Here is a 26,138-nt window from a genome sequence, read left to right on the forward strand (position 1 = left end):
AGCCTGTATTATCTGTTCTACTTTGCTGTGTTACATTGTCATGATATTAACCATGCAAGTGGCTTCTACAGGGGTGCCTGGTGCAGTCTGTATCCTGCAGTTTTGTTCAGCAATGAGACCATCTCCTCGCCTGCTGTTTTGGCAGTCTTGCAGTGCCCCCTTGAGGCAGCGACAGGGCCTGATGCTCGGACTCTGCTGACACTCATTCTCCTAACCCACTCATTTGACACAAGGCGCACACACCCTCCCACTGCCTGTGATCGCAACCTGCCTCTGTCGATCAAAACTTTCCTCTTGAAAGATGGCAGGACAGCGCCTGATTGCGAGCTGCTTCCTTGCAGGCAAGTTTCTCGATTTTATATGGGAGCATACAGGAATCTGCTGTACAGCAGAGGGTCTCTGTGTGTTTGTGTGCCTTTATCTTTAGGATCCACTTATAGGTTTTGGAATGGGAATGCCATAGGACCTGTTTTAAGATAGGATGAGTAGCCACGGGAAGAGATGTCGGTCAGACACTGTATCAAAGGCTATTTCAAACTTTTTTGAAGAAGAAGACCTCCACTCTGGTCAAGAAAGAAGTAGCCACATGTATGTTTTTCACCCTGTGGTGTGTCTTTCGGTACAATTTTTAGCAGGACCTCTGTGACTAAAATTCTTGGTGACCAGGACGTTTGCCTGCTTTTTCTTGCTGCCTCTCTTTTGCAACGCCTTCTAATTTTAGTCTCAGGCTGCAGCCCCTTTCGTTCGCCGCTTGGCGCAGAGACAGCTGTTGCCATATTTGTGAGGGAGAGCAGGGGCAGTGGCAAAATCTTTTAAAATGCTTTCGGTTGCATTTCCAAACAATGCCCTTTGCAGCAGCAGCTGGCACACGAGCGTTAAGTTGGGAGCCAGGAATAGAAACAAAACAAAACAAAACTGAGGAGTAATGCGGTTTCACAATCCTGTTAAAGAATATATGTTAATCGCACATGTGGCGTTTCTCATAACCAAGTAGGTAACTTTAGCAAAATCTACTGGTACGTGTAGGATCTTTCTGTTGAGTAGCATGTGTCACAAGGGTAGATACTTGAGAAAAGGGCTTAAGAAAGGGGAACCAAGGAGAACTACTTGAAAATGTTTTACAGATGGTACAGTGGTACCTCGGGTTAAGTACTTAATTCGTTCCGGAGGTCCGTTCTTAACCTGAAACTGTTCTTAACCTGAAGCACCACTTTAGCTAATGGGGCCTCCTGCTGCTGCCACGCCACCAGAGCACAATTTCTGTTCTCATCCTGAAGCAAAGTTCTTAACCTGAAGCACTATTTCTGGGTTAGCAGAGTCTGTAACCTGAAGTGTCTGTAACCTGAAGCGTATGTAACCCAAGGTATCACTGTATTTAACTCTAAGCTTGCTAAGTTGTATAAGACTGAATCAGATAAGTGCTGGAGATGCAAAGAGGTTGAAGGAAAGTTCTTTCATATGTGGTGGACTTGTAAAAGGGTAAAAGAGTATTGGAAATGATACATAATGGATTGGAAAAAAATGTTCAAAGTGCTTCTCCCCAAAAAAACCAGAGTCCTTTCTGTTGGGGATAATTCAGACTGAAATTCCCAGGTGTCAAAAATGGTTCTTTATGTATGCCACTACTGCAGCCCATGTTTTGTTAGCCCCAAAATGGAAAACGAGTGAGGTCCCAATCAAAGAAGAAAGGCAACTTAAGTTGACAGAATATGCACAACTCGCAGAGTTACATATAGAAGGAGAAAGCAAGAAGAACATATGTTTAGGGGAGATTGGAAAACGTTTATTGAATATATGAGAAATAACTATACAGCTGAAAATGTTGGCAGCATTAAGATAAATTCAACAGTATAAATAAGTTATGATGGATGTAATAACAGAATACAGTGGTACCTCGGGTTACAGACGCTTCAGGTTACAGACACTTCAGGTTACAGACTCTGCTAACCCAGAAATAGTACCTCGGGTTAAGAACTTTGCTTCAGGATGAGAACAGAAATTGTGCTCTGGTGGCACAGCAGCAGCAGGAGGCCTCATTAGCTAAAGTGGTACCTCAGGTTAAGAACAGTTTCAGGTTAAGAACAGACCTACGGAACGAATTAAGTTCTTAACGCAAGGTACCACTGTACCGAATGGTATAGTTTTTTTAAAACATGCAGGGATTTATGATATGCAAAATGAACCATGGAAAGAGAAGAAGGGAAGTCATTGATATCTTAAGGCTGTAAAAATGAGTACCGTATTTTTTGCTCTATAAGACTCACTTTTTCCCTCCTAAAAAGTAAGGGGAAATGTGTGTGCGTCTTATGGAGCGAATGCAGGCTGCACAGCTATCCCAGAAGCCAGAACAGCAAGAGGGATCGCTGCTTTCGCTGCGCAGCAATCCCTCTTGCTGTTCTGGCTTCTGGGATTCAGAATATTTTTTTTCTTGTTTTCCTCCTCCAAAAACTAGGTGCGTCTTATGGTCTGGTGCGTCTTATAGAGCGAAAAATACGGCACTTTAAATCATAAAACATATCTATCTATCTATCTATCTATCTATCTATCTATCTATCTATGAACCAAGATATATAGAAGTTGTTGTGCTTGACAAGACCCTGAACTACCCTGCTGCATTGTGTAAGGTGTGGTGGCAAGATATTAATGTTATTAAATCATACTGCAAATGAGCTTTGCTCTTGCAAGGAAGTGACAATTTCTCTCCAGGGACAATACTGTAGAAGAAAAGGAAAAACCTGTTGTCTTGGGTATAAAAGAAGCAAGGGGTAAGAAAAATCTATAGCCTTAGCAACATTTAGATGTCCTGACCCTATTAAGGCCAGGAAGAAGAAAAATGAAACAGCCATCATTCGAATGGCAGAGTCAGAGAACAAAGCACATGAGGTGAAGAATGAATCAAACAAAGGCCAATTTGGTTTGACACATGTGCAGTTTGAAAGCTTGCCCCCAGCTTTATTTTATTTTAGGGATTTCTGTCTTGCCTCTCAAAAGGCCCCCAGGGCAGCTTACGAAAAGTTAAAATAACGGGGAAATTAAAACAACTTGCAAAACGCTACAGTCTAATGGTATAAAGGCAGTTGACGGAAATGAAAAGCAAGCACAGCGCAATAATGTCAATTTACAGAGGACTGAGAAACCATTTGCCCGGTGAAGAAGCATTCTGGGCCTTACGAGCTCAGCCAAGTCACGTTCCAAAGTGGATAATTACCGTATTTTTTGCTCTCTAAGACTCACTTTTTCCCTCCTAAAAAGTAAGGGGAAATGTGTGTGCGTCTTATGGAGTGAATGCATGCTGTGCAGCTATCCCAGAAGCCAGAACAGCAAGATGGATTGCTGCTTTCACTGCGCAGAGATCCCTCTTGCTGTTCTGGCTTCTGAGATTCAGAATATTTTTTTTCTTGTTTTCCTCCTCCAAAAACTAGGTGCGTCTTGTGGTCTGGTGCGTCTTATAGAGCGAAAAATATGGTGCCAACTTCGACGACTCTTTCGGTTGAGTGTGCAGGCTTCCCAGCGATTTTAAGCTCCGTCTTGGGCTGTGCAAAAACCCTCAGTTTGCTGAAAAGCAAAAGGCAGTGGAGAACATTGAGAGTTTGTCTTTTGTGTCATACGAATCCGGATTCTGGATCTAATCCCGTGTCTTCTCTGCTCTGTCTTAGGGCTCCTCTTCAGCCGGGGCCTGGCTGTCAGCCTCCCTGTCCTCAATCTCTATGCCGTAGTTGGGGAGATCTTTGTCCACGAGTTTGAAATAGACGACTTCAAGGATGCCTTTCCCTCCTCCATGGACGAAAATGGTAAGGGACCAGGAGCGGTTTCCTTTCAATCCATCCCAGGCACAGTTAAATAGCTAGATGCCTTTCTACAGATACGGTTTTGTCTACGTAACAGCATGTGTCTGTGTACCTAGATCTATATATGTTGCTGTGATTAACAAAATATTATTCATGGAGCCAGCTGCTCTGCTTTGTCAATCACAGTAGTATATTATTTCAGCTGAATCCTAAGAGGGATCTGCAGCAAGCTTGCGTGAAGTGCTCTTTGTTGCCAAGACTACAAAAGGACAGGTCCCTGCCCCGGGAGCTTACAATCGAAAACTTTCGGTTTTCAAATGCTGGAAGCCTGGAAGTAAACGCTTCCGTTTCCAAACATGCCTTGGAAGTCAAACGGCTTCTGCTCAATTGTGTGTTTTTCAGTTTTCTCAATTGAACTTGCAGCCAGCCTTTTGCAACGCGGTTTTCGAACGTTTTGAAGTTGCACGGTTTTCCGGAATGGATTACGTTCGAGAACCGAGGTACCACTTTGTTGTTGTTGGTCCTGCCTCTATAGAGATAAACCCTATACACTGTAGCCTAGGTTTTTCAAGGACCAAGCTTCAGGATAGCATCTCCATCTCCCAGGGAGGACAGAAGAAGCGCAACATTAGCTCAATTTGGGTCTGAAATCTTACAGAGCCGCCTGAGGCCCCTGTCACTTTCCACACCAATCTCCTGGATCACCCAGACTTGCCCCGCTGGCTGCGCTACATTCAACGCACCCCCTACCAGACAGGATATCTCTACGGGTCCCCCACAAGCAAAGAACTCGGCAAGCAAACAATTGAGGTGCGTGCATGTTCTATAATTCCCTGACGGACAGGGGGGTGGTCATCTATTTTGCTCAAGATTCACTTGAGAGCGTCCTGGGCAGAAGCCCAGGTCCAGGCTGAGCCTGAAGTCATGCCCACATCCTATAGCTAAGGCATATTTATAACATATGGCTCCCCCCCAAAAAAAACCACAATGGGAATAGTAGTTTGCCCATCACAGAACTACAATCCCCAGCACCCTTAACAAGCCACAGTTCCTAAGATATTTTTTTTTGGGGGGGGGGGAGAATCTTGACGTCAAACACATGCACCACATGCCAACGCCCCTGAATTTTGGGGGCAACCTGGTGCCATGGATTGGGCCCTGCAAGTGCATCTCTGCCCCTGTGGGACAGCACCAGCAGTGGGACACTGATGTACAGCATGTCCCTATTTTCATCTGAGGAATATTGAGGGGTATGGCTAAAACCCATGACTAGAAATCACTGGCAAACGTAAGTGTGGACAAGCCCTTAATTAAGTTGGTCTGCAATGAAATTCAAACCAAATTAAACCCTGTTCCTCCCCTCCCCGCCCCTCCAGTGGAGGGTTTTAGGTTTGATGAGGCCCTAAGTTACTGAAGGTAATGGGGCCCTTTATATGCCTAGCTATCCTTTGTCAACAATAAATGGTCACTGTTTTTGTTGTTGAATATATGTTATCTGGTAATTTATGGACCTCGTAGGTACCTAAAGCCATTTGCACATGTTGCCCTGCAACAGTCCATGCAGAATGTAGGCACCCTATATATAGAAAGGAGCAAACCAGTGATATTTTAGGGAGCAGGCTAGCAGGTGGGACCCATGACTTATATCATAGGAGCCTACACAACACAAAACACTGTTGCTGTATGTAGGTTTTGTTTCATTTGTTTTTTATCTTATATTTTGGAAATGTACATCCAGGGTTTTTTTCCTTTAATTTTTTTCGGGGCCCCAAGAGAGTGGGGCCCTAAGCTATAGCTTGTTCAGCTTATACGCAAATCTGGCACTGGGCACCGCCTCTCCTCCTCCTCCTTAGTCTCAGCCTTGTCTTGTTGAAATCAGCAGAGAACAAGGACAAAGCAAGAATTCGCTGGCTCAGCTTGTCATGGCGTCCATGCCTTCTGCCCTGGCAATCCCAGAGGGCACCAGTCAGGCCCATGCAGGTGGTAGGGGGTAGCTGGGTACATTGGCCCTGGGCCTCGGTGGACTAAGCTGACCAGGGACCTGCTGGACTTACTCTGTCATGCCAAGAATGTCGCATGCCTCCCAGCCGACGGAGGACTCCTGGCACCAGCCATCGCTACTAGCTGTAACCAGATATCTCCAAAATAAAAAAAAATCCCTTCCAGTAGCACCTTAGAGACCAACTAAGTTTGTAATTGGTATGAGCTTTTGTGTGCATGCACACTTCTTCAGATACCTTCATGCATGCACACAAAAGCTCATACCAATTACAAACTTAGTTGGTCTCTAAAGTGCTACTGGAAGGAATTTTTTTATTTTGTTTTGACTACGGCAGACTGTTAAGTTGTGGGTGAACATATCAGACGATACAGCGATTCTTCAGACAGCTGTTGTTTATTTACAGGCCAGAACAGAACTGAACTGAAGGGTTCAGCCAACCTGCTTATGTAGAGCTCCACTACAAAGCAACAGTAACAACTTTCTGTAACTATCCAATCACTGAACGTCACTTTCAATTCCTTATTTGCATATGCGGACCTGAGTGAAAACTATATACCGCATCCCCCTGCTGGCCCAGGGTGAGAACTTCAGTACATAACACAGACCAACACGGCTACCTACCTGTAACCAGATATCTCCAGTACCAGCTCTGAAGAGCTAGTTCCACTCAGACACAGGATATGATTGTCTCTGCTTCCAGCTTTTGTGGTAGCCATCGACCCAGAAGCTATTTATTTGCTGTTGTTATCCTTATTGGAAACCTGCTTTTTTTCTTTTCTTTGAAGTCTGAGATACAACGGTGTGTGTGCCATACCCTCCAATATTTCTCCATTGAAAATAGGGGTGTCCTGAGGAAAAGCGGGACATTCTGGGATCAGATTAGAAGCTGGGACAGTTTCTGTATATCTGGGACTCTCCCTGGAAAATAGGGACATTTGGAAGGTCCGGTGTGTTTGGGCATGTGTTTTAAAGAAAAATTAAATTAACCCCCCAAGTCTCTTTCTCTTATTTGTGACAGGTGAAGGCATATAACAGATACACTTATGAGACTGCGAGGCAAACCATGATCATCACCGTCGCCCCATCTTCAGGTAATTCCCCCTCCTCCATGAAGTATATGGGGCAAATTCAGCTGTATCTCCTTACGATTGACTTTGGTGGGGATACTGGATCTTGGCTGGGTGCAGATCCTCACTGCCTGGACTCCCATGAAAGCCCTTTGTTGGGTTTTTGGGGGAAGGTGGGTGAGCAGGTGTCGACCCGAGCCAGAAAAGTTGGAGAAGACTTCCAAATCCATCTAGGTCCAATGTATATATATATATGCATTATTTGGGCTTATTCATGCCAGTGATGGCTTGGCCCTCTTCTGGGCCAGTGATGAAGAATCGAATCTAGCTCTCTCTCTTTCTCTCTCTCTCTGTGTGTATTTCTGTTTTACACTTTAGAATACTCATTTAAACAACCTTAAAATGTCAATGACATCCCTTCTTCTCTTTCCATGGTTCATTTTGCATATCATAAATCCCTGCATATTTTACATAAACTAAACCGTTCAGTATTCCATTATTACATCCATCATAACTTATTTACACTGTTGAATTTATCTTACTGCTGCCAACATTTTCAAGTGTACACAATTCCCCCCATATATTCAAAAAACATTTTCCAATCTTCCTTAAATGTATGTTCTGCTTGTTCTCTTATTCTATAAGTTAGATCTGCAAGCTGTGCATATTCCATCAATTTAAGTTGCCATTCTTCTTTAGTTGGGACCTCTCTCATTTTCCATTTTGGGACTAACAAAATACGGGCTGCAGCTGTGGCATACATAAATAACCATTTTTGACACCTGGGAATTTCCATCTAAATTATCCCCAACAAAAAGGACTCAGTTTTTTTTTTGAAAAGTACTTCTAAACACTTTTTTCAATTCATTGTGGATTATTTCCCAATACTCCTTTTACGGGGGGTCCAAGAATCTAGCTGTGTTTTTACCTGCCCACAGCTCAAATGTGAAACCCTCATGAGGCAAATGTGAGGGGCCCCCTCCACCCTAGATCTTTTGCCTTAAACATGTATCTGGGCAGATCAACATCATATATTTAAAGCACATCCATTTAAAGTGCTCTTCCACTGAGCTTCCTTCCCCACTGCATAATCCTAGAACTGTACAGTTGGAAGTTACCATCATGAGAGTCATCTAGTCCAATGCAGGAATAATTTGCCCAATGTGGGGTTCAAACCGGCGACCCTGAGATTTAAAGTCTCATGCTCTACCGACTTGAGCTATCCAGTCTCCCCCCTGTGCTGGTTTACTCAGGAATAATAAGCCTCGCCGTGTTCTGTAGCGCTTTCTCTCTCTAGTAAACGGGCTCAGGATTATCGCTCTGCAAGTATGTGTCAAATGACGCGTCAGGCTTTGGAGCGATTATGAAAGGAACTGGAAAGGAAACAGCAGGCATCGCAATGCCTTTCTGCCAGGCGGCTGCAGTGTGGCTTCAAATAGAATATCATCTCCCTGTCTCGAAAGGATGTAATAGCGCTAGAGGGAAATGATCAAAGAGCTGGAGCGCTTTTGCCTGCAAGCAAAGGCTAAATTGAAGCTTTTAAGCTTAGTATAAAGGACAGCAAAAGAGCATGATAGAGGTTTATCAGTTTTTGAGCAGTATGGGCAAAGTGGCTTGAGAGAGCCCTCCCTTCCCTTTCTTAGAATTGTAGAGTTGAAAGAGGACCGTCTACTTCAACCCCCTGAAATGGCAGGTGTCCCATACAGGTTTCGAACCTGCAACCTTGGCGTTATCAGCACCTCGCTCTAACCAGCTGAGTGGTCTAGGCTCACAATCCACAGAGGAAGAGATTTGATTGGCTGCTGGGAGTCAGCTGATACATGGGATCATGGGCTTAGACCCTAAATAGAAGGGACAGTTTATGGGAGTCAAGGAACGAACAGGGCAGAACAGAGAAAAAGAGGTGTTTCTTTACATGAATGGTAGACAGTACCACTCCAATACGCATTTTCCAATCTTCCTGAAATGTATGTTCTTCTTGTTCTCTTATTCTATAAGTTAGATCTGAAAGACACGCATATTCCATCAGTTTAAGTTGCCATTCTTCTTGAGTTGGGACCTCGCTCGTTTTCCATTTTGGGGCTAACAAAATATGGGCTGCAGCTGTGGCATACATAAATAACCTTTTTTGACACCTGGGAATTTCCGTCTAAATTATCCCCAACCGAAAGGTGGGTTGTGGAGCCTAGTCTGCTCTGTTGGTTAGAGCATCATCATCACCATCTTCATCTTCATCATCATTTTATTTGTACGACACCTTTCCATAGTTAAAACAGTGCTGAAGGCAGCTTAAAGCATGACAAGATTTACATAATTACCAACATAACAAAAGTCAAAAACAATAAATAAAACACATCAAAAAGTACACAACCAGAGGGAAAACAATTTCCACATAAATCATACAATCGAAGACTAAAAATACAGCATTAATATCAATCACAATTTAAAATGACATGTTGCTGTTGTTTAGTCATGTCCGATTTTTCGTGACCCCATGGACCAGAGCACGCTAGGCACTCCTGTCTTCCACTGCCTCCCGCAGTTTAGTCAAACTCATGCTGGTAGCTTCGAGACACTGTCCAACCATCTCGTCCTCTGTCCTCCCCTTCTCCTTGTGCCCTCCATCTTTCCCAACATCAGGGTCTTTTCCAGGGAGTCTTCTCTTCTCATGAGGTGGCCAAAGTATTGGAGTCTCAGCTTCAGGATCTGTCCTTCCAGTGAGCACTCAGGGCTGATTTCCTTCAGAATGGATAGATTTGATCTTCTTGCAGTCCATGGGACTCTCAAGTGTCTCCTCCAGCACCAGAATTCAAAAGCATCAATTTTTCGGCGATCAGCCTTCTTTATTGTCCAGCTCTCACTTCCATACATCAAATGGCACACATCAAAATAACATAGATAAAAAATAAAAGCAATTAAAAACAAAAATGGAGGCCACTCTGCCCAGCAGCAGCAGCAGCAGTCCTTTATGGAGCCTGTCAGGCCCCGCTCCAAGCCAGGTGAAGAGAGGCAGGGCAGGGCCCTTCAGGCTCCCAACAGGTCAGTCCTGCAGTACAGTGCTGATAACGCTCAAGGTTGCAGGTTCGATCCCTGTATGGGGCAGCTGGATGAGGGCAGACAGAGGTGGGCTGGGCAGACGGACCAGGACTTTTTGTGGTGGGAAGTAATGCATATATCCCCTAACCCCAACCCTAACTCTAAACTCTTTCTGTAGATGGAGAAATGCCATATCAGGCTGACTTCCTGGTGAAGAACTGGGACGTGGAGGAAGTACTGCCAGCAGATATCCAGGATCTTTTCCAGCAAGCTGTGGACAGCATGTGGGAACAAGATGGCCTGACCGTCGTCAATATTACCTCAGCGTTGGACCGGGGAGGCCGGGTACCTTTGCCCATTGAAAACCGGAAGGAAGGGTAAGAGGAGGGGAGTCTCTTGCAGGCTGTAGAAATGGTCCCCAATACAGTGGTACCTCGGGTTAAGTACTTAATTCATTCCGGAGGTCCTTTCTTAACCTGAAACTGTTCTTAACTTGAAGCACCACTTTAGCTAATGGGGCCTCCTGCTGCTGCCGTGCCGCCAGAGCAGGATTTCTGTTCTCATCCTGAAGAAAAGTTCTTAACCTGAAACACTATTTCTGGGTTAGCGGAGTGTGTAACCTGAAGTGTATGTAACCTGAAGCGTATGTAACCCGAGGTACTGCTGCACTGGAAAGGCTGCCTCCTTTCCTACAGAATCCCCTCAGATTCTGCCAGGGAATGGTCTGAAGCAGAGGGATGGGGGATGCATTCCCAGGAAGAGCAGCTTCTCTCAGAAAAGGAGCTGGAGGGGGAAGATTCCCCCTCCCCTCCTTGCTTACAGTTGTCTCAGAAGCCGAGACAGACACAGACACAGAGAGGTTTAGGCAGGAGTTGCCTAGCTGCGAGATAATGGCAAGGGGAACAGAAGGGAGGGGACAGATAGCAGAGATGTCATTAGAAAGAGTGGGGGACACTCCCTCCATGAACTTGGAGATCCAAATGTATTAGAGAACAAAGGTTGCAGAGAGAAGGAGTGACCTCCCATTGGCACCTATTATCTTGCAGAAGATGGAATCGCAGGAATTCGAACCGCCGACCTTCTGATCGGCAAGCCCTAGGCTCTGTGGTTTAGACCACAGCGCCACCCGTGGTCTAAAATATAAACTGGCTGTTAATTTTTATCTGTGAAGTTACCAGAGGGGAGGCGGACTCTCCACACCTGACAGATGCGAAGATCACAGAGGGGCCCCACTTGGTTGTTCCACCGCCCTCAGAAACTGTAAATTGGGAGGCCAAATAACAGGAAAAGGAGTATTTATCTGTTGACCAGCAAGGCTCAACTGTACACGTTTTCTGGCTTGCTAGCACTGCAGATCGGAAAGCCGCTCATTGAAAGCCTCTTCTGCATTGCCCAATATCAAAGGTGTCAGTCTGGGTCTCAAATCCCTCGTGAGATAAGGACTTCCCCCTGCATGCGTAGACAGGCTCTAGTGGATTGAGCAGACAAGACCAAGAGTGGGTTCAATGGTCAAGAAGGCAGTGTCTGCATCAGCTGTAGAGGGAAGTGAGGGGCAGATGGGGCTCGCCCACCAGGGAAGGTAGCCCATCTAGGAGAAGGAAAACTTCCGCTGCCTTGCGGGATATTTCGGGAGAAGAAAAGGCTTAGGAGCAAACCCTACACAAATCCAGAGTGGAGTCCCTAAGACAGTTGCATGGTGTCTTTTATGCCTCCTTCCAGCAACTCCTGCAGCCCAGCTAGTGCCAAACATATTGCTCTGCTTTCCTTTGGCCTTGGCCCAGTATACCTGAAGGAGCATCTCCACCCCGCATCATTCACTGAGGTCCGAGGCCGAGGCCATTTAGGGCTTTAAAGTTCAGCACCAACACTTGGAATTGTGCTTGGAAATGTACTGGGAGCCAATGTAGGTCTTTCAGGACTGGTGTTATATGGTCTCGGTCGGCCTTCTCTCCTTCTCGCAGGGTGTTCATCAAGGTGGGCTCCATTAAAATGTCACACATTAAAAACTTCCCTGAACAGGGCTGCCTTCAGATGTCTTCTAAATGTCAGGTAGTTGTTTAGTTCCTTGACATCTGATGGGAGGGCGTTCCACAGGGCGGGTGCCACTACCGAGAAGGCCCTCTGCCTGGTTCCCTGTAGCTTTGCTTCTCGCAGTGAGGGAACCGCCAGAAGGCCCTCGGCGCTGGACCTCAGTGTCTGGGTGGGGGTGGAGACGCTCCTTCAGGTATATTGGGCCGAGGCCGTTTAGGGCTTTAAAGGTCAGCACCAACACTTGGAATTGTGCTTGGAAATGTACTGGGAGCCAATGTAGGTCTTTCAGGACCGGTGTTATATGGTCTTGGCAGCCTTCTCTCTTTCTCGCAGGGTGTTCATCAAGGTGGGCTCCAAGGAGCCGTTCAACGAGTGCTTAACCAAGGTCAAGTCCCCTGCCAACCGCAACCGGTGCAAACTGCTGCAACAGCCGGCCCTCACCTGTTACGACACCTTCAGCCCTCGGTTCCAGATCGACTGGTGCAACCTCACCTTGGTGAGAAGGGACACTGGAGAAAGTGGGTGGTGGCATGCGCTAGACCACCCCAGAGATGCTCACTCCCCCTCCGTCCTTCCAACCCCCTTTTTTCCACTCCTCAGATAGACCTCACCAATATAAACACCACGGAAGCGGTGACCATCTATGGAGACGGAGTGCTAGAGGAAGGCAGCGAATTCAATCCTCCGGATGACGCCCCCGACAGGGAGTTCTTCAGCGACTTCCTGCTCACTTTCCTCCTCCCTTTCCTCCTGGCACTCCTCCTGGCTCTCCTTCTGGCCTACATCATGTGCTGCCGACGGGAAGGCGTGTAAGTCTGAGTCTGAGGGAGGACCACAGCCTCCCGTGGGCATTTCATAATACAGTGGTACCTCCGGTTGCGAACGGGATCCGTTCCGGAGGTCTGGCCGGATCCCAAGGTTTTCACAACCTGAGGATCACTGTTATATGCATGCGCACGGCGGTAGACCACTTCTGCGCATGCGTGTGCGGCGAAACACTTCCGGGTTTGCCGCTTTTGCAACCAAGGGTAACGTAACCCGAGGTGCTACTGTAGTACATTACAAAAAAGTTATACACCATAAACACAACATTTTCACACATTAAAAAGAAAAGAAAAGGGTTCTTTTGAACCTTGAGACCTCCTTCCTTCCTCCATGGATTCCAATTCTAAATTTTATTCCTGCATACTTTACTGTATTCCATCTGTTACATATCGTATTTTTCGCCCTATAGGACGCACTTTCCCCCCTCCAAAACTGAAGGGGAAATGTGTTCGCGTCCTATGGGGCGAATGCAGGCTTTCGCTGAAGCCTAGAGAGCGAGGAGGGTCGGTGCGCACCGACCTCTCTCGCTCTCCAGGCTTCAGGAAGCTATCCGCTAGCCATGGGAGACGCAGCTCTCCCATGGCTAGTGGAGAACTTGCCGGCACCCAGAAGCTTGGGGCGCGCTGAGCTCAGCATGCCCCAAGCTTTGGGTTTCGTGCAGTCCTCCGCTAGCCGTGGGAGAGCTGCGCGACTTCGCTCGGGCTTCCCCCGCCCCAGCCCCGCACCTGGGGGGAAATAATTTTTTTTTCTTTATTTCCCCCCCAAAAAAACTAGGTGCGTCCTATGGGCCGGTGCGTCCTATGGGGCGAAAAATACAGTAATCATAGTACCCAATGTTACATTACGAGTGTCACTGTATTCCTGCCAATGATTTGAACTGTTTTCAGTGATCTCTCAAATATGTTAGAAGTCATTCCAGTCTTTTGAAAATACTTGGTCTTCCTGATTTCTGATCTTTCCCATCAGTCTTGCCACCTCTGCATATTCCATCAGCTTGGTCTGCCACTCTTCTCTGGTCAGTACTTCTTCTTCATGGTCACAGTCTCCCAAAAGGCAAAAATGGGTTCAAAATCTGACAGTGATTTACCAAGGACAGGTCCAGAAAATGTTCAGCTAGAGTATATAGGACGGTTGTTATCTTCGTACAGCCCTGAGTATACTAAATTTAAGGTTTTCTGTTGCCAAATTGGACCTAACCCCCGTTTTCTCCCTTTTTTAAATTGTAGGCAGAAAAGGGACCAGAAGACCTCAGAGTAAGTAGTTGTGCCTCCATTTGCATGTGAGTGGTTTGTGAAAATGTGAAATCATTACTTCCACATACCCCACACCCAGTGTCTGTATTTCAGAAGTTGCTTTTCCCCTTTCAGCCACACCCTTTTTTGTATTTTCTATTGTCGTCTTTTAAAAGTGAGGCGATCCGAAGTACACACCTTATTTGAAAATGTGGATGAAACAAAACCCACACGTCAGCGTTATATATCCGTCACGGGTATTGAATGTATGAATTTCTTCTTTTTCTGTTGACCAAATCCTTGCAATCATTTTGAAATTCCTGCCTTACATGCCATGACTACAGAGCCAGTCCCACCATTAGACAGGCTGAGGTCACTTCCAGACAGTTGATATTTCTGGGTGAGAGTCAACCACAGGCTGGCAAATTTTAGCATTTATCTGGAGCTCTTTTGCGACAAACCCACTTCCCCCAAAGCTTGGACTTTATGCGGTTAGGAAAGTGATGGTGAACAGATGCTTGGTAAATAGTGGAAGTCACCTGACGTCCTTGCAAACTAGTTAGGGTGGATACTCAGTGAATGGGCTATGAGTGGGGAGTGGTGTTGGGGGTGATGGAGCTGCGTGTTCCATGGAGTGGTGTAGCATGGGGTGCAGGGGGTCCGTTCCCCAGGAGCAAATTTCTGAGGGGACTTTAAAGTTCCAGAGTAAAGTAGATCACTCCTTCTGGAGTTTATGTCTCTTATAAAAGTCAAAGACAGAAAATGGATTTTAAGTCTTTTTGTAGGTCAGCTCAAGTTCCCTGCTACTATGATAGCAATCTTGGTAAAATTAGTCCTTTCAAATTTATATTTCCCCCCAAAAGAATGGGAATCAGATTTTCTCCATCTCCCAGACTTGTTCCTTTGCTGTGATCATTAAAGACTCTTTAAATCAGGCATAGGCAAACTCAGCCCTCCAGATGTTTTGGAACTACAACTCCAATCATCCCTAGCTAACAGGACCAGGACCAGTGGTCAGGGATGATGGGAGTTGTAGTCCCAAAACATCTGGAGGGCCGAGTTTGCCTATGCCTGTTTTAAATGGTCAGGGACTCTTTTCGCTTTGTCCTGCAGCAAAAAAAAAAAAAAAAGGGGGGGGGGGAGGAAGCAAGTGCCTGGAGCCTGACACCTGTCTTGCACAGCCTAAATGGGCCTACTGCCCTTGGTCACAGTGGGAGACATCACTGGTGTCTGAATACAATAAATATTCTGGTCTGGAACAGGATAGGGATGTCGCTGGGCCATTGGACACGTCTTGGGGCTTACCATGCATGAATAGAAATGTGCCTTTGTTGATGACATCATCACACGGGAGCAGCATCACAGGGGGCTTGTGATCCCACAATGCACCGAGCTGTTTCCATGGCGACCATTTAGTCCAAGACCCTCCCCTGTAACCTCATAACCTCTGGCAAAGCAGGATGGCTTTGTCATATCTGCCTTGCACAGGATATCACCACCCAACATCTTCCTCAGCTGCGTGGCAGGTAGCGTAGGGATGTACCAACACAAGCCAGGCTTAAGGACAAGATGAGTGCCTTAGGCGAAACGCAGATTGATTTCTTGGTTAATAATGAGGAGTGCTCAGAGGAGAAGATAGCGGCGGACATCTTTGACCCCCCGGCACATCAGGAAGACCAGGCCTTAAGGGAGCCTCAGCCATCATGTTCTGGCGAACACCTGAAGGCTACCTCCAAGTCCAAAACGAAAGGCAGAGAGTCCCACAAACCTTCCTTCCCTTGGAAATTCCTGTTTCCGAAGCGCGGCGTCTCCAAGCTCATTTTCCAGGTGGTGGCCTCGGGAGAGAAACGCCACGGCGTCTCCCTGCAAGCCCTCAAGAAGAGTGTGGCGGCCACCGGATACGACCTCGAGAAGAAGAAGAGCTACTTCAAGAGGGTCTTGAGGGCCTTGGTGGCCAAAGGTGTTTTGCGGAAGCTGACTGGCCGAGGGCTCACTGGCTGCTACGCCATCAGCCGGATGATGATGAAGTTGCTGAGGAGGAGGAGCCAGAAGAGGAGGAGAAGGGGGAAGGGGAAGGGGAAAGGGAAGGGGAAGGCCTTGCCAGATCTCAAGCCGAAGCAAGTACCCAAGAAGAAAAAGAGGAAGAGCAGAAAGAGGAGGAAGAAGAAGACCAAGAGGATGACATCTAAGCCGTCTGACTTGCAGAGTCCTATGCTGATGACAGGTTCCCATAGCTGATGCTGTGTGTAAGGAGGAAAAAGAATAAAGTGTCGTATTTGAAGTGTCTCTGTTTTTGTGCTTCTTATTTGAGATGGTTAACATCTGATCCAAAGACATGAGAAAGGGCAGCTTCTTCTCAGTCTTTTGAGATGGAGGTCCGATGCAACCAGGGGACATGTTTGTGTGTCTATCTATCTATCTATCTATCTATCTATCTATCTATCTATCTACTTTCTATCTATCATCTATCTATCTATCTATCTATCTATCTATCTATCTATCTATCTATCATCTATCATCTATCTATCTATCTATCTATCTATCTATCTATCTATCATCTATCATCTATCTATCTATCTATCTATCTATCTATCTATCATCTATCATCTATCATCTATCATCTATCATCTATCATCTATCATCTATCATCTATCTATCTATCTATCTATCTATCTATCTATATCTACTTTCTATCTATCATCTATCTATCTATCTATCTATCTATCATCTATCTATCTATCTATCTATCTATCTATCTATCTATCTATCTATCTATGTATCTATCTATGTATCTATCTATCATCTATCTAACATCTATCTATCTATCTATCTATCATCTATCATCTATCATCTATCTATCTATCTATCTATCTATCTATCATCTATCATCTATCTATCTATCTATCTATCTATCTATCTATCTATCTATCTATCATCTATCATCTATCTATCTATCTATCTATCTATCTATCTATCTATCTATCTATATCTACTATCTATCTATCTATCTATCTATCTATCTATCTATCATCTATCTATCTATCTATCTATCTATCTATGTATCTATCTATGTATCTATCTATCATCTATCTAACATCTATCTATCTATCTATCTATCTATCTATCTATCTATCTATCATCCATCTAGCTATCTTTAGTGTGGTCCATAGACCCACTAAACAGTTTCAAAACAAGATACAGTTGAGACAACCAAACAACAGGCGAAAGAGACCAAGGTAGTCATTTTGCTATGTCTAGAGCATGATGGTCTCTGTTTCTTGCAACCTCCAAAAGAAACTTTGCCACGGTCAGCGTAATATCATTTGACCTATCCTCCAGAAGGTTTTTAATATGGGAGGGTACAGATTTTCTCAGCAAATTTGCTAGTAAGGGTTTGATCAGCTGATCCCTTGCTTGCTCATACTGCCCACAATGCAGTAGGATATGGTTCATGCAATCGACGTCCTGAGAACACCAACAAAGCCTGTTCTGGCAAGGGACTCCCCTCAGTCTACCATTTAGAACTTCCGATGGAAACACATTTAATCTAGCTTTGGTAAATAAATGCCGATAGGTGGGTACGGACAAATTCCTAAGATATGAGGCTAACTGGAAGCCGTGCCTGTAATGGATTCCAGCTGCAATCGGGCCACAGATTACATTGGATCTGGATCGCAGGTTGCTATGTGAGATGTCCCAAAGCCTTTGCCTCAGGGATACAAGGGCGGTATCACAGCCCAGTTGATACAGAAGGGGTGGTGAATCGAGGTGGCTTTTCTGGCCATAGTTTTCAGCCATGGACTGATAAACTCCTCGTTGGTTAGATGTACAAGTAATCTCTTCCCCAGGCCAAATACTGAGATCTTAAGCCAGTATGTCAAGCTTTGGTGGAATGTGGGCATTCACCTGTAGATAGATAGATATATCTATATCTATCTATCTATCTATCTATCTATCTATCTATCTATCTATATCTATCTATCTATCTATCTATCTATCTATCTATCTATCTATCTATATCTATATATATATATTCTCCCTAAGGAAGGGGAGCAAACTGTCTCTACTGGTGGCCAGGACTTTCCAACCCCAGCAGAAAAAAAAATTGGGGGTAGAAAGTGGCCCAGTTCCTGCAATCTCATATAGTGTGACAAAACGCATGTTCACATGGCATGATGTTGTGGGACAGAAGTGAACATTGCCTGTTCACCCACCGCTAGGGATGGATCGGCAAATCTGTCACTTTCAGTTTCTTGCTGCTTCAGTCATAAATTCAGTTCTCCACATTACCACATCTGTTTGCTTTAAAAAAATAAAATCCTCGTGGAAAATCATCAGCACGTTGGTGCAGATTTCTTTCAGTATACACATTTATATGCATTTTTGTCTAATATACACATTTTTAAAAATTATTTTTATTAGTTTTCCAAATTACCAACAAATCAAACCAAATTAATTTAATACATTTTTTTTTAAAAAAATCAGGTTATCCACCACTTTTGTGAACGTACGTCCATCGTTTCCTTCTGTAGCCACACTTTCCCCCCAAAGCTGCAAGTCCTAATATAATGGCTGCTCGCAGTCTTTCCCGTGAGTGGCGGTTGTGGCCTGACACTGTGCCTCCTCTCTCGCCCAGACGCATAGCGCCATTTTAGAATGTTTTCCTGTCCCCTCCGGCTGCTGTGGAGGCTCATGGGAATGTGTTCCGGAAGTCCGTTCGACTTCCAAAACGTTCGGGAACCAAGGCGCTGCTTCCGATTGGCTGCAGGAAGCTCCTGCAGCCAATCGGAAGCCGTGTCGGACATTTGGGTTCCAAAGAATGTTTGCAGACCGGAACACTCACTTCCGGGTTTGTGGTGTTCGGGAGCCGAAATGTTCGAGTCGCAAGGTGTTTGACTTCCAAGGTACGACTGGACACTGGTGGCTCCTATCTCCTCTGATGTGGTAGGTGGCTCTGCCCTTAGGGATGCTCGAGGAATCCAAACTCTGCAAATTCCTACATGAAATTTCCTACACCTTTTGGACTGATGCGCAGATAAGTACTTTGCTAACCGCCAGATCTCAATGCAGTGCAGTTACTGGCAATTAAAAATGTTGCCAATGTACCCAACTCCTTTCAAGAGCAAAAGCACATTTAAATTATGCATTCTGAGGTAAACGATGCCTGTAGATAATCTATTAAAGTGCATCTTAAATACACATTTTGAGATTAACACCCGCACACCCGCCACCAAAATTGCAGTTTAATGCAGAAAGGGGATTGAATAGCATTTCCCCCCCTTCTCATTCATGAAAGCCTTCCTTGAAGTGATTTCACAGTAAAGAATAAGTACAATTAAAAAACATCCACCAAGGAAAAACGACGACAGCCACATGGTGAGTAAATTGTGGGTGAAAAAGAAGGCCTCGTCCACAACAGCTCCAGAGCATAACAACACTGAGGTCCAGTGCCGGGGGCCTTCTGGCGGTTCCCTCGCTGAGAGAAGCCAAGTTACAGGGAACCAGGCAGAGGGCCTTCTCGGTAGTGGTGCCCGCCCTGTGGAACGCCCTCCCACCAGATGTCAAAGAGAAGAACAACTACCAGACTTTTAGAAGACATCTGAAGGCAGCCCTGTTTAGGGAAGCTTTTAATGTTTAATAGACTATTGTATTTTAATATTTTGTTGGAAGCTGCCCAGAGTGGCTGGGGAAACCCAGCCAGATGGGAGGGGTATAAATAATAAATTATTATTATTACTATAACATGAGAACGGGCCTTTTTGGTAGTGGCTCCCATCTGTGAAATGCTCTCCCCGGTGAGGTTCACCTGGCGCCTTCATTATAAGCCTTTGAGAGCCAGACAAAAACATTCCTTTTTAATGAGGCCTTTGGCCAATGAACATCCGATGCCCTTTTAAAATGTGTTGGCAGTGTTACTGGGTTTTTTGTTTTTCTTTTGATTGTGCGTTTCGCATTTCTGTGTTTGGATTATATCCCGCGAACCACCCTGAGACCTGCGGGTATAGGGCGGTATACAAATTTAAATGATGATGATGGGACCTACAGACTGGAAAAAGACAATTCACCCACCCCCACACCGTTTTTCAGTTTTGTCCTCCCCCTTCCCCACTTATATGTGATTTTGATTTTTTGAGGAATGGGAAAAATTACAGACACCGGTGGATTTTAAATACAGGGCTTGCTTTATTCGTCATAAGGATGCGGAAGTCACTCTGGAGGACACAGCAAGCACCCTTCACACTTTGACCTGATTCTGGGCAGCTGGGAGAGAGAGAGCCCTGCTTCTCTTTGCGCCTCGGCCGGACTCTGCCTTCCCTTGCTTCTTGTTCCTGCCACTCCTGGACGTGGCTTGGCTGCCTTTTTTCTTGGCTGCTTCCTTGGTCTTCCGGCCTCTCATCTTGGGCTGGTACTTCTTGACGATGTTGGGGTTGACCTTGAAGAAGCCTGTGGCTCCCTTCCCTTTCACTTGCCAGAGTTGCCCTTTGGACACCATGTTGTTGATGGACCTCATGAAGTAGTGCTTCTTCTCCTCCATGTCATAGCCCATGTCGGTCACGGTCTTCTGGAGAGATTGCAGGGAAAGCCCAGTCTTTCTCCGGCAGGTGGCCACGGCTGTGAATATCAGCAAGGAAAGGTGGGTGGTGGGTGGCTTGGGCACAGCGGCTCTCGTTGGATTGCGGTCGGAAGCAGTCCTTGCCCCAGGAGTTCTTCTGCCTCTCTGCAAGGAAGGATCTAGGGAAGAAGGGTCCTCAGAGGAACCCGAGGATTGCATGTTTGGGGAAACATCAGATTCCTCAGTGTCTTCTGGAGCTGAGTCTCCGTTGGTTGAGCCTGTTTCAGATGCATCAGCTGAAGGAACATCCGCAAATTCTTTTGACTCCATCATATTGCTCAGAAAGTGCCTTCTGTTTGACCCCCTTCTTCTTGTTTCTGGGTGGATAGTTCTGTCGGTTCTAAAGTCAACGGGGGTGTTGCTTTTTGTCTTTCTCTCTTGGCCTATATTGTCCACATGTGTCTACCACGTCTGTCAATTAACGTAAACGGGTTTGGAGATTCTGTGGCTCCGAATATCTTGTCACATTCACAACTTGACTCGCCCACGCGCTCACCCACTCCTTGCTGCGATACTTGGGGTTTCCTGAATAAACAGTTATCTCTTTTCAACCTGTCTCAACAGTACTTTTGAGTTTGCTTGCCTTGGTGGGTAGAGGATTTCAAGTTGATGGTGCTCAGCTGCAAGGCAAATCAATCCTGTCCATCTCTCAGGCACAATTTGAGTATTTAGGTCCAGCTAGTTGCCATGGGAACAAAGCTGGGTGCTCTGTGATGTCAGCTTAGTGCTCTATGATGCCACGAGGATACTGCTTGAGGTATTGCATCACACGCCTGCCTCTTCCACTTAATGGTTTGCTATTTTCTTTTAAAAAACACTCACATTGAACTATTTGTTAACTCAACAAATGAGAGTAGTAGTAGTAGTAGTAGTAGTAGTAATAATAATAATAATAATAATAATAATAATAATAATATATTGTACCCCATCCATCTGACTGGGGTTGCCTCAGCCACTCTGAGCAGCTTCAAGCATATATAAAAACACAATAAAACATCAAACATTAACAACTTCCCAATACCGGGCTGCCTCCAGATGCCTTCTAAAAGTTGTATAGTTACTTATCTCCTTGACATCTGATGGGAGGACATTCCACAGGGCGGGCGCCACTACTGCCGTCTGCCTGGTTCCCTATAATCTCACTTCTCGCAGTGAGGGAGCCGCCAGAAGGCCCTCGGAGCTGGACCTCAATGTCCACATGTCAGCTGAGTGATGGAGAGAATATGTAGCACAGAAAAGGGCCCAGGCTCAGTCTCCAAGTAAGCAGGGCCACAATAAGACTCCCATCTTGGCTGTTGGAGGGGAGCTGCAAGTTAAAGTCCGATACATTTTATGCATCATCATAAAGCCAGGTCAACTGGTCCTTGTGCCCCGTGAATATTATTACTATTACCACATTTATATCCATGGCCGGCCCAAGACATTTTGTCGACTGAGGAGGACCACAAAATGGCACCTCCCTCCCTGCCAGGGAAGAAGGGATGAGGGAAGATCTACTTCAGGAACAAGAGGGGACTAAATATCTACATTGGGATCTGCTGACCTTATGGATCCTGCTACCTGAGGCAGTCACCTCACCTTGCCTCAAGGGTGGGTTGGCCCTGTTTATATCTCACTTCTCCTTCTCAGTCATGTACAGTGGTATCTTGGTTCTCAAACGCCTTGGTGCTCAAGCAACTTGGAACCCAAACACTGCAAACCTGGAAGTAAGTGTTCCAGTTTGCGAACTTTTTTCGGAAGCCGAACATGCTCCGTTTTTAGTGTTACGCTTCCAATTTGAGTGCCACACTTCCGTTTTAAGTGTTACGCTGAGGTCTGTTTTGCTCTTTATTTTGCATTTTTCTTGTTTTTGCAGCTCTTTTTTGTTTTGTTTTTGTGACTGTGTGGAAGCCAGTTCAGTTACTGATTGATTAATTGATTTATTGATTGTGTGACTGCAGTACATTGTTTATTGCTTTCATTTTATGGATCAACGGTCTTGCAAGATAGTAAAATTTATGTTAAATTGCTGTTTTGGGGGTTGTTTTTAATTGTCTGGAACTGATTAATCCATTTTGCATTATTTTCTATGCGCCTTGGTTTTGGAATGCTTTGGCTTTGGAACGGACTTCCAGAATATATTAAGTTTGAGAACCAAGGTACCATTGTACATGGTTCCCTCACTCCCCATTTTATTCCCGCATCGATCCTGTGGGGATAATACCATTTCTTTTCTTCCTCAGCATCCAAATGGTGCATCACAACACAATCCATGACAACACTGAGGAGCTGAGGGAGATGGCCAGCACCCGAGACGTTCCCAGGCCCCTCTCCACCATGCCCATGTTCAACGTCCGCACGGGCGAGAGGACCAATCCCATGAGAAGCGCCCGCTTTGACACTGCTCAGGTGCCTCTCATCTTGGCTCAGCAGTGAACGTTTGTCAGGTGAGTTCCTCCACAGCCACTGCAGAGCCATAGAGCTGAATGGGGCCTTGAATGCCTGGGAACAGACATGTTCAGTAGGGTTATAACATTTTTTTTTTTTTTTACAACTTCGTGTTCCTGTAGCTTAGTTAGATGAACTTTGGCCTAAAAACAATGGAATGAACTGTCATTTCCAAATCGTTTGAAAAAAAAGATTTCACCCCCAAATCAATAAATTCATTTTTGTATATGTAACTATAAACAGTGGTACCTTGGTCGTCGAACGGCTTGGCTCCTGAACAAATCGGCCCCTGAACGCCGCAAACCCAGAAGTGAGTGTTTCAGTTTGCGAATGTTTTTTGGAAGCCGGACGTCCGACGTGGCTTCTGATTGACTGCAGGAAGCTCCTGCAGCCAATCAGAAGCTGCACCTTGGTTTTCAAATGGTTCCAGGAATTGAATGGACTCCCGGAATGGATAAAGTTCGACAACCAAGGTACCACTGTAGTGTATTCTGTAATACACACAGCATGTATTATAATACAGGAAAAACAGAAATTGCAAAGTTTATGAGACTTGTGCTTTGTACATTGTACATCATTGCAAAGTTTATAATGCTTTGTACATTGTACATCATTTCTCACTGCTTAGAATAAATTGAGGTTGCAGTTTGTCTTAGTTTCTGCCTCAAGCACCATAAAGTTCCCGCATCACTTTTGATTGCGCGTTCTGCGCACTGATTACTTCTTGGTATCTGGAGTACGGATAGCTCCTGCTTCCAGTGATTCTCCAACAGAGTTTTAGGAAGTTCCAGACAGCTGTAAAAGTCCTAAACAGTTCCATAATTTTTTAAAAATTGCTAATACTTATGAGTAGCTATGTTACATATATGGTGATTCCAACTTTTCATTTCGGGGTGACCTTTTTTTCGCAGCTGAGAAGAATTAGTCCCCTTTTCAGTGTTTCTAAGCAAAAGTTTGTCCCTTTATGATACAGGGAAGAGGTGCGTGTGTGTTTTTTAAGTCAAAAAGTTATAATGCTAGTGCTCAGTCAAGACAGGATTTATGTATATTCATAACATGTATGTATTAATGTTGAATTATTTTAATAATAAAAAAACCCTTTCCTTTTTGCAGGGGAGGGGAACCTTTTTATTTATTTCTTTTTTGCAAGTACAAAGACACAGAAACATAGCTGTCAACGTTTCCCTTTTTTTAAGGGAAATTCCCTTATTCTGAATAGGATTCCTCACAAGAAATGGGAAAAGTTGACAGCTATGCACAGAAACCTTCTGGTGGATGAGTGACCCATCCTGTTCCCCCTTCTCAGTAATGGAAGCCAAAGAAATGCATGTGGTATTAAACTCCCCCCTCCTCTTTCCTTCCAACAGGTCAAATCTGGCAAAGCTGTGGAGAATGTCCCCACCAAAGACTTCTCTCAATATTGAGGCGACTTCTCTCAAAACTCGGGAGAGTCGATTTTGCTTTCCTGCTTGTTTCCACTTTGATAATGGTGGGAGTTGGGATAATGGTGGGAATTCGGTAACTCTGTGCCTATGTTTGTAGGGTTAAGCATTTTGACTCCCTGGGCAATGTTGTTTTTGTGTTTTTGCTACATATCCAAGTGATGGGTGGGTAGCTCAGAGCTGCTGGTGCCAGGCATTGTGGGTACATAACCTTGGTCACAGAATTACAGTGCTCAGAGTACTGTGGGTAACGTCATGACAAAACCTCTTTGAACCCATAGAGTGACTGCGATCGAAGAGTCCTTTGATTACCATTTTGCACCTTGTAATGATAAAAGGTTCAACACCCTTCTTTGTATTGTTTTTATTTATTTTATTATTTTATTTTATTTATTTACCTTCTCCCCAATTAAGAGCCTTCAAAAGGCTGGATTCCTTGGTTAGCATCACACTCCCAAACTCAGGGGTAGGCAAACTAAGGCCTGGAGGCCGGATGCAGCCCAATCGCCTTCTAAATCCGGCTCGTGGACGGTCCGGGAATCAGCGTGTTTTTACATGAGTAGAATGTGTCCTTTTATTTAAAATGCATCTCTGAGTTATTTGTGGGGCCTGCCTGGTGTTTTTACATGAGTAGAATGTGTGCTTTTATTTAAAATGCATCTCTGGTTTATTTGTGGGGCATAGGAATTTGTTCATTTCCCCCCAAAATAAATATAGTCCAGCCCACCACATGGTCTGAGGGTTGGTGGACCAGCCCACAGCTGAAAAAGGTTGCTGACCCCTGCCATAACTGTTATGCAGCTTTGATGGGTTCAACTTGGAAAACCTCCCATAAATCAGAGTGGAAACTAAAGGTATGCTAAAACCTCAGCGGGGAAGGATGGAGTCTGCTTCCCCGGAACACATGCACAACTTCAACACACATGCCGTGCCAAATGGCATCACACACACAAACACCTATTAATTTCCACCTGCACACATTTGTACAATGGGTGTAAATACTTGCTTCCAGCAAGGGATGGAAAAGTCTGTCCATTTCGGTTCTCCCAGCTTCTCATTCTTTCAATCTTAAATTCTGTCCTCCATATTTCTGCAACAATTGGCAATTTTCTTTGGAAAAAAAATCTCATTAAAATTATTCAGCAATTTAGTGCAAATTTCTCCTAATAAGCACATTTATGTATGCAGGTTTGACTGATGTGCACATGTTTCCAAGCATTTTTGCTAACTTCAAAAAAATGGCTTTTCTTTTGGCTCTCACATGGTTTTGGTAAGTGCAGATTTGATAGATCGGGCTTTGAATGGAAGCCGAATTGAATTTCTACCTTATCTCTACTTCCAACAAAGGCACTGCCTAGCCACCACCGAGAAACATTCATTTCCAACACACAACTCAAACGTTTATTTTCAAAATATTTGTTTATATCCTGCCAGCGTGTACACACACACACGATAAACGCTGTTTCCCTCGGCCTGAAAGCGAGATGAGCGTCGCAATCCCATAGTCGACTTTGACTGGATGTAACTGTCCTTTACATTATTATTTTTTACCTGCACACACTTCAGCATGGACCTATTAATGCATATAATAAATCTCCCACACCCACTTAGCACATGCTGTGTCCTTGCACAACTTACTCTCTCATTTCACACACAGAAATCTTCAATACCTCAT

General features: G+C 44.9%; 2 protein-coding genes across 2 annotated transcripts; both read left to right on the plus strand.

Annotated features, from left to right (window-relative positions):
- Positions 1–225: 225 nt before the first annotated feature.
- Positions 226–24,810, plus strand: SGCA (sarcoglycan alpha). The gene is made up of 10 exons (XM_083583375.1): positions 226–341; positions 3,657–3,791; positions 4,447–4,598; positions 6,809–6,881; positions 10,072–10,270; positions 12,258–12,420; positions 12,525–12,733; positions 13,976–14,002; positions 22,817–23,020; positions 24,389–24,810. The coding sequence occupies exons 1-9, from the start codon at positions 302–304 to the stop codon at positions 23,007–23,009; spliced, it is 1,191 nt and encodes a 396-aa protein (XP_083439501.1). The 5' UTR covers positions 226–301; the 3' UTR covers positions 23,010–23,020; positions 24,389–24,810.
- Positions 15,335–16,265, plus strand: LOC310748063 (uncharacterized protein). Its single transcript, XM_083583599.1, has one exon. It carries the CDS (start codon positions 15,551–15,553, stop codon positions 16,217–16,219), a length of 669 nt encoding a protein of 222 aa, XP_083439725.1. The 5' UTR covers positions 15,335–15,550; the 3' UTR covers positions 16,220–16,265.
- Positions 24,811–26,138: the final 1,328 nt, after the last annotated feature.

Source organism: Podarcis filfolensis (assembly GCF_964270895.1).
Source record: "Podarcis filfolensis genome assembly, chromosome: 13".
NCBI lineage: Eukaryota > Metazoa > Chordata > Lepidosauria > Squamata > Lacertidae > Podarcis > Podarcis filfolensis.

Bases quoted from the DNA above. Each gene is read 5' to 3' on its own strand.
- SGCA (XM_083583375.1), top strand. From the start codon at position 302: ATGGCAGGACAGCGCCTGATTGCGAGCTGCTTCCTTGCAG. The intron at 342-3,656 runs GCAAGTTTCTCG...GCTCTGTCTTAG, and splicing joins TGCGAGCTGCTTCCTTGCAG to GGCTCCTCTTCAGCCGGGGC. The intron at 12,421-12,524 runs GTGAGAAGGGAC...TCCACTCCTCAG, and splicing joins ACTGGTGCAACCTCACCTTG to ATAGACCTCACCAATATAAA.
- LOC310748063 (XM_083583599.1), top strand. From the start codon at position 15,551: ATGAGTGCCTTAGGCGAAACGCAGATTGATTTCTTGGTTAATAATGAG.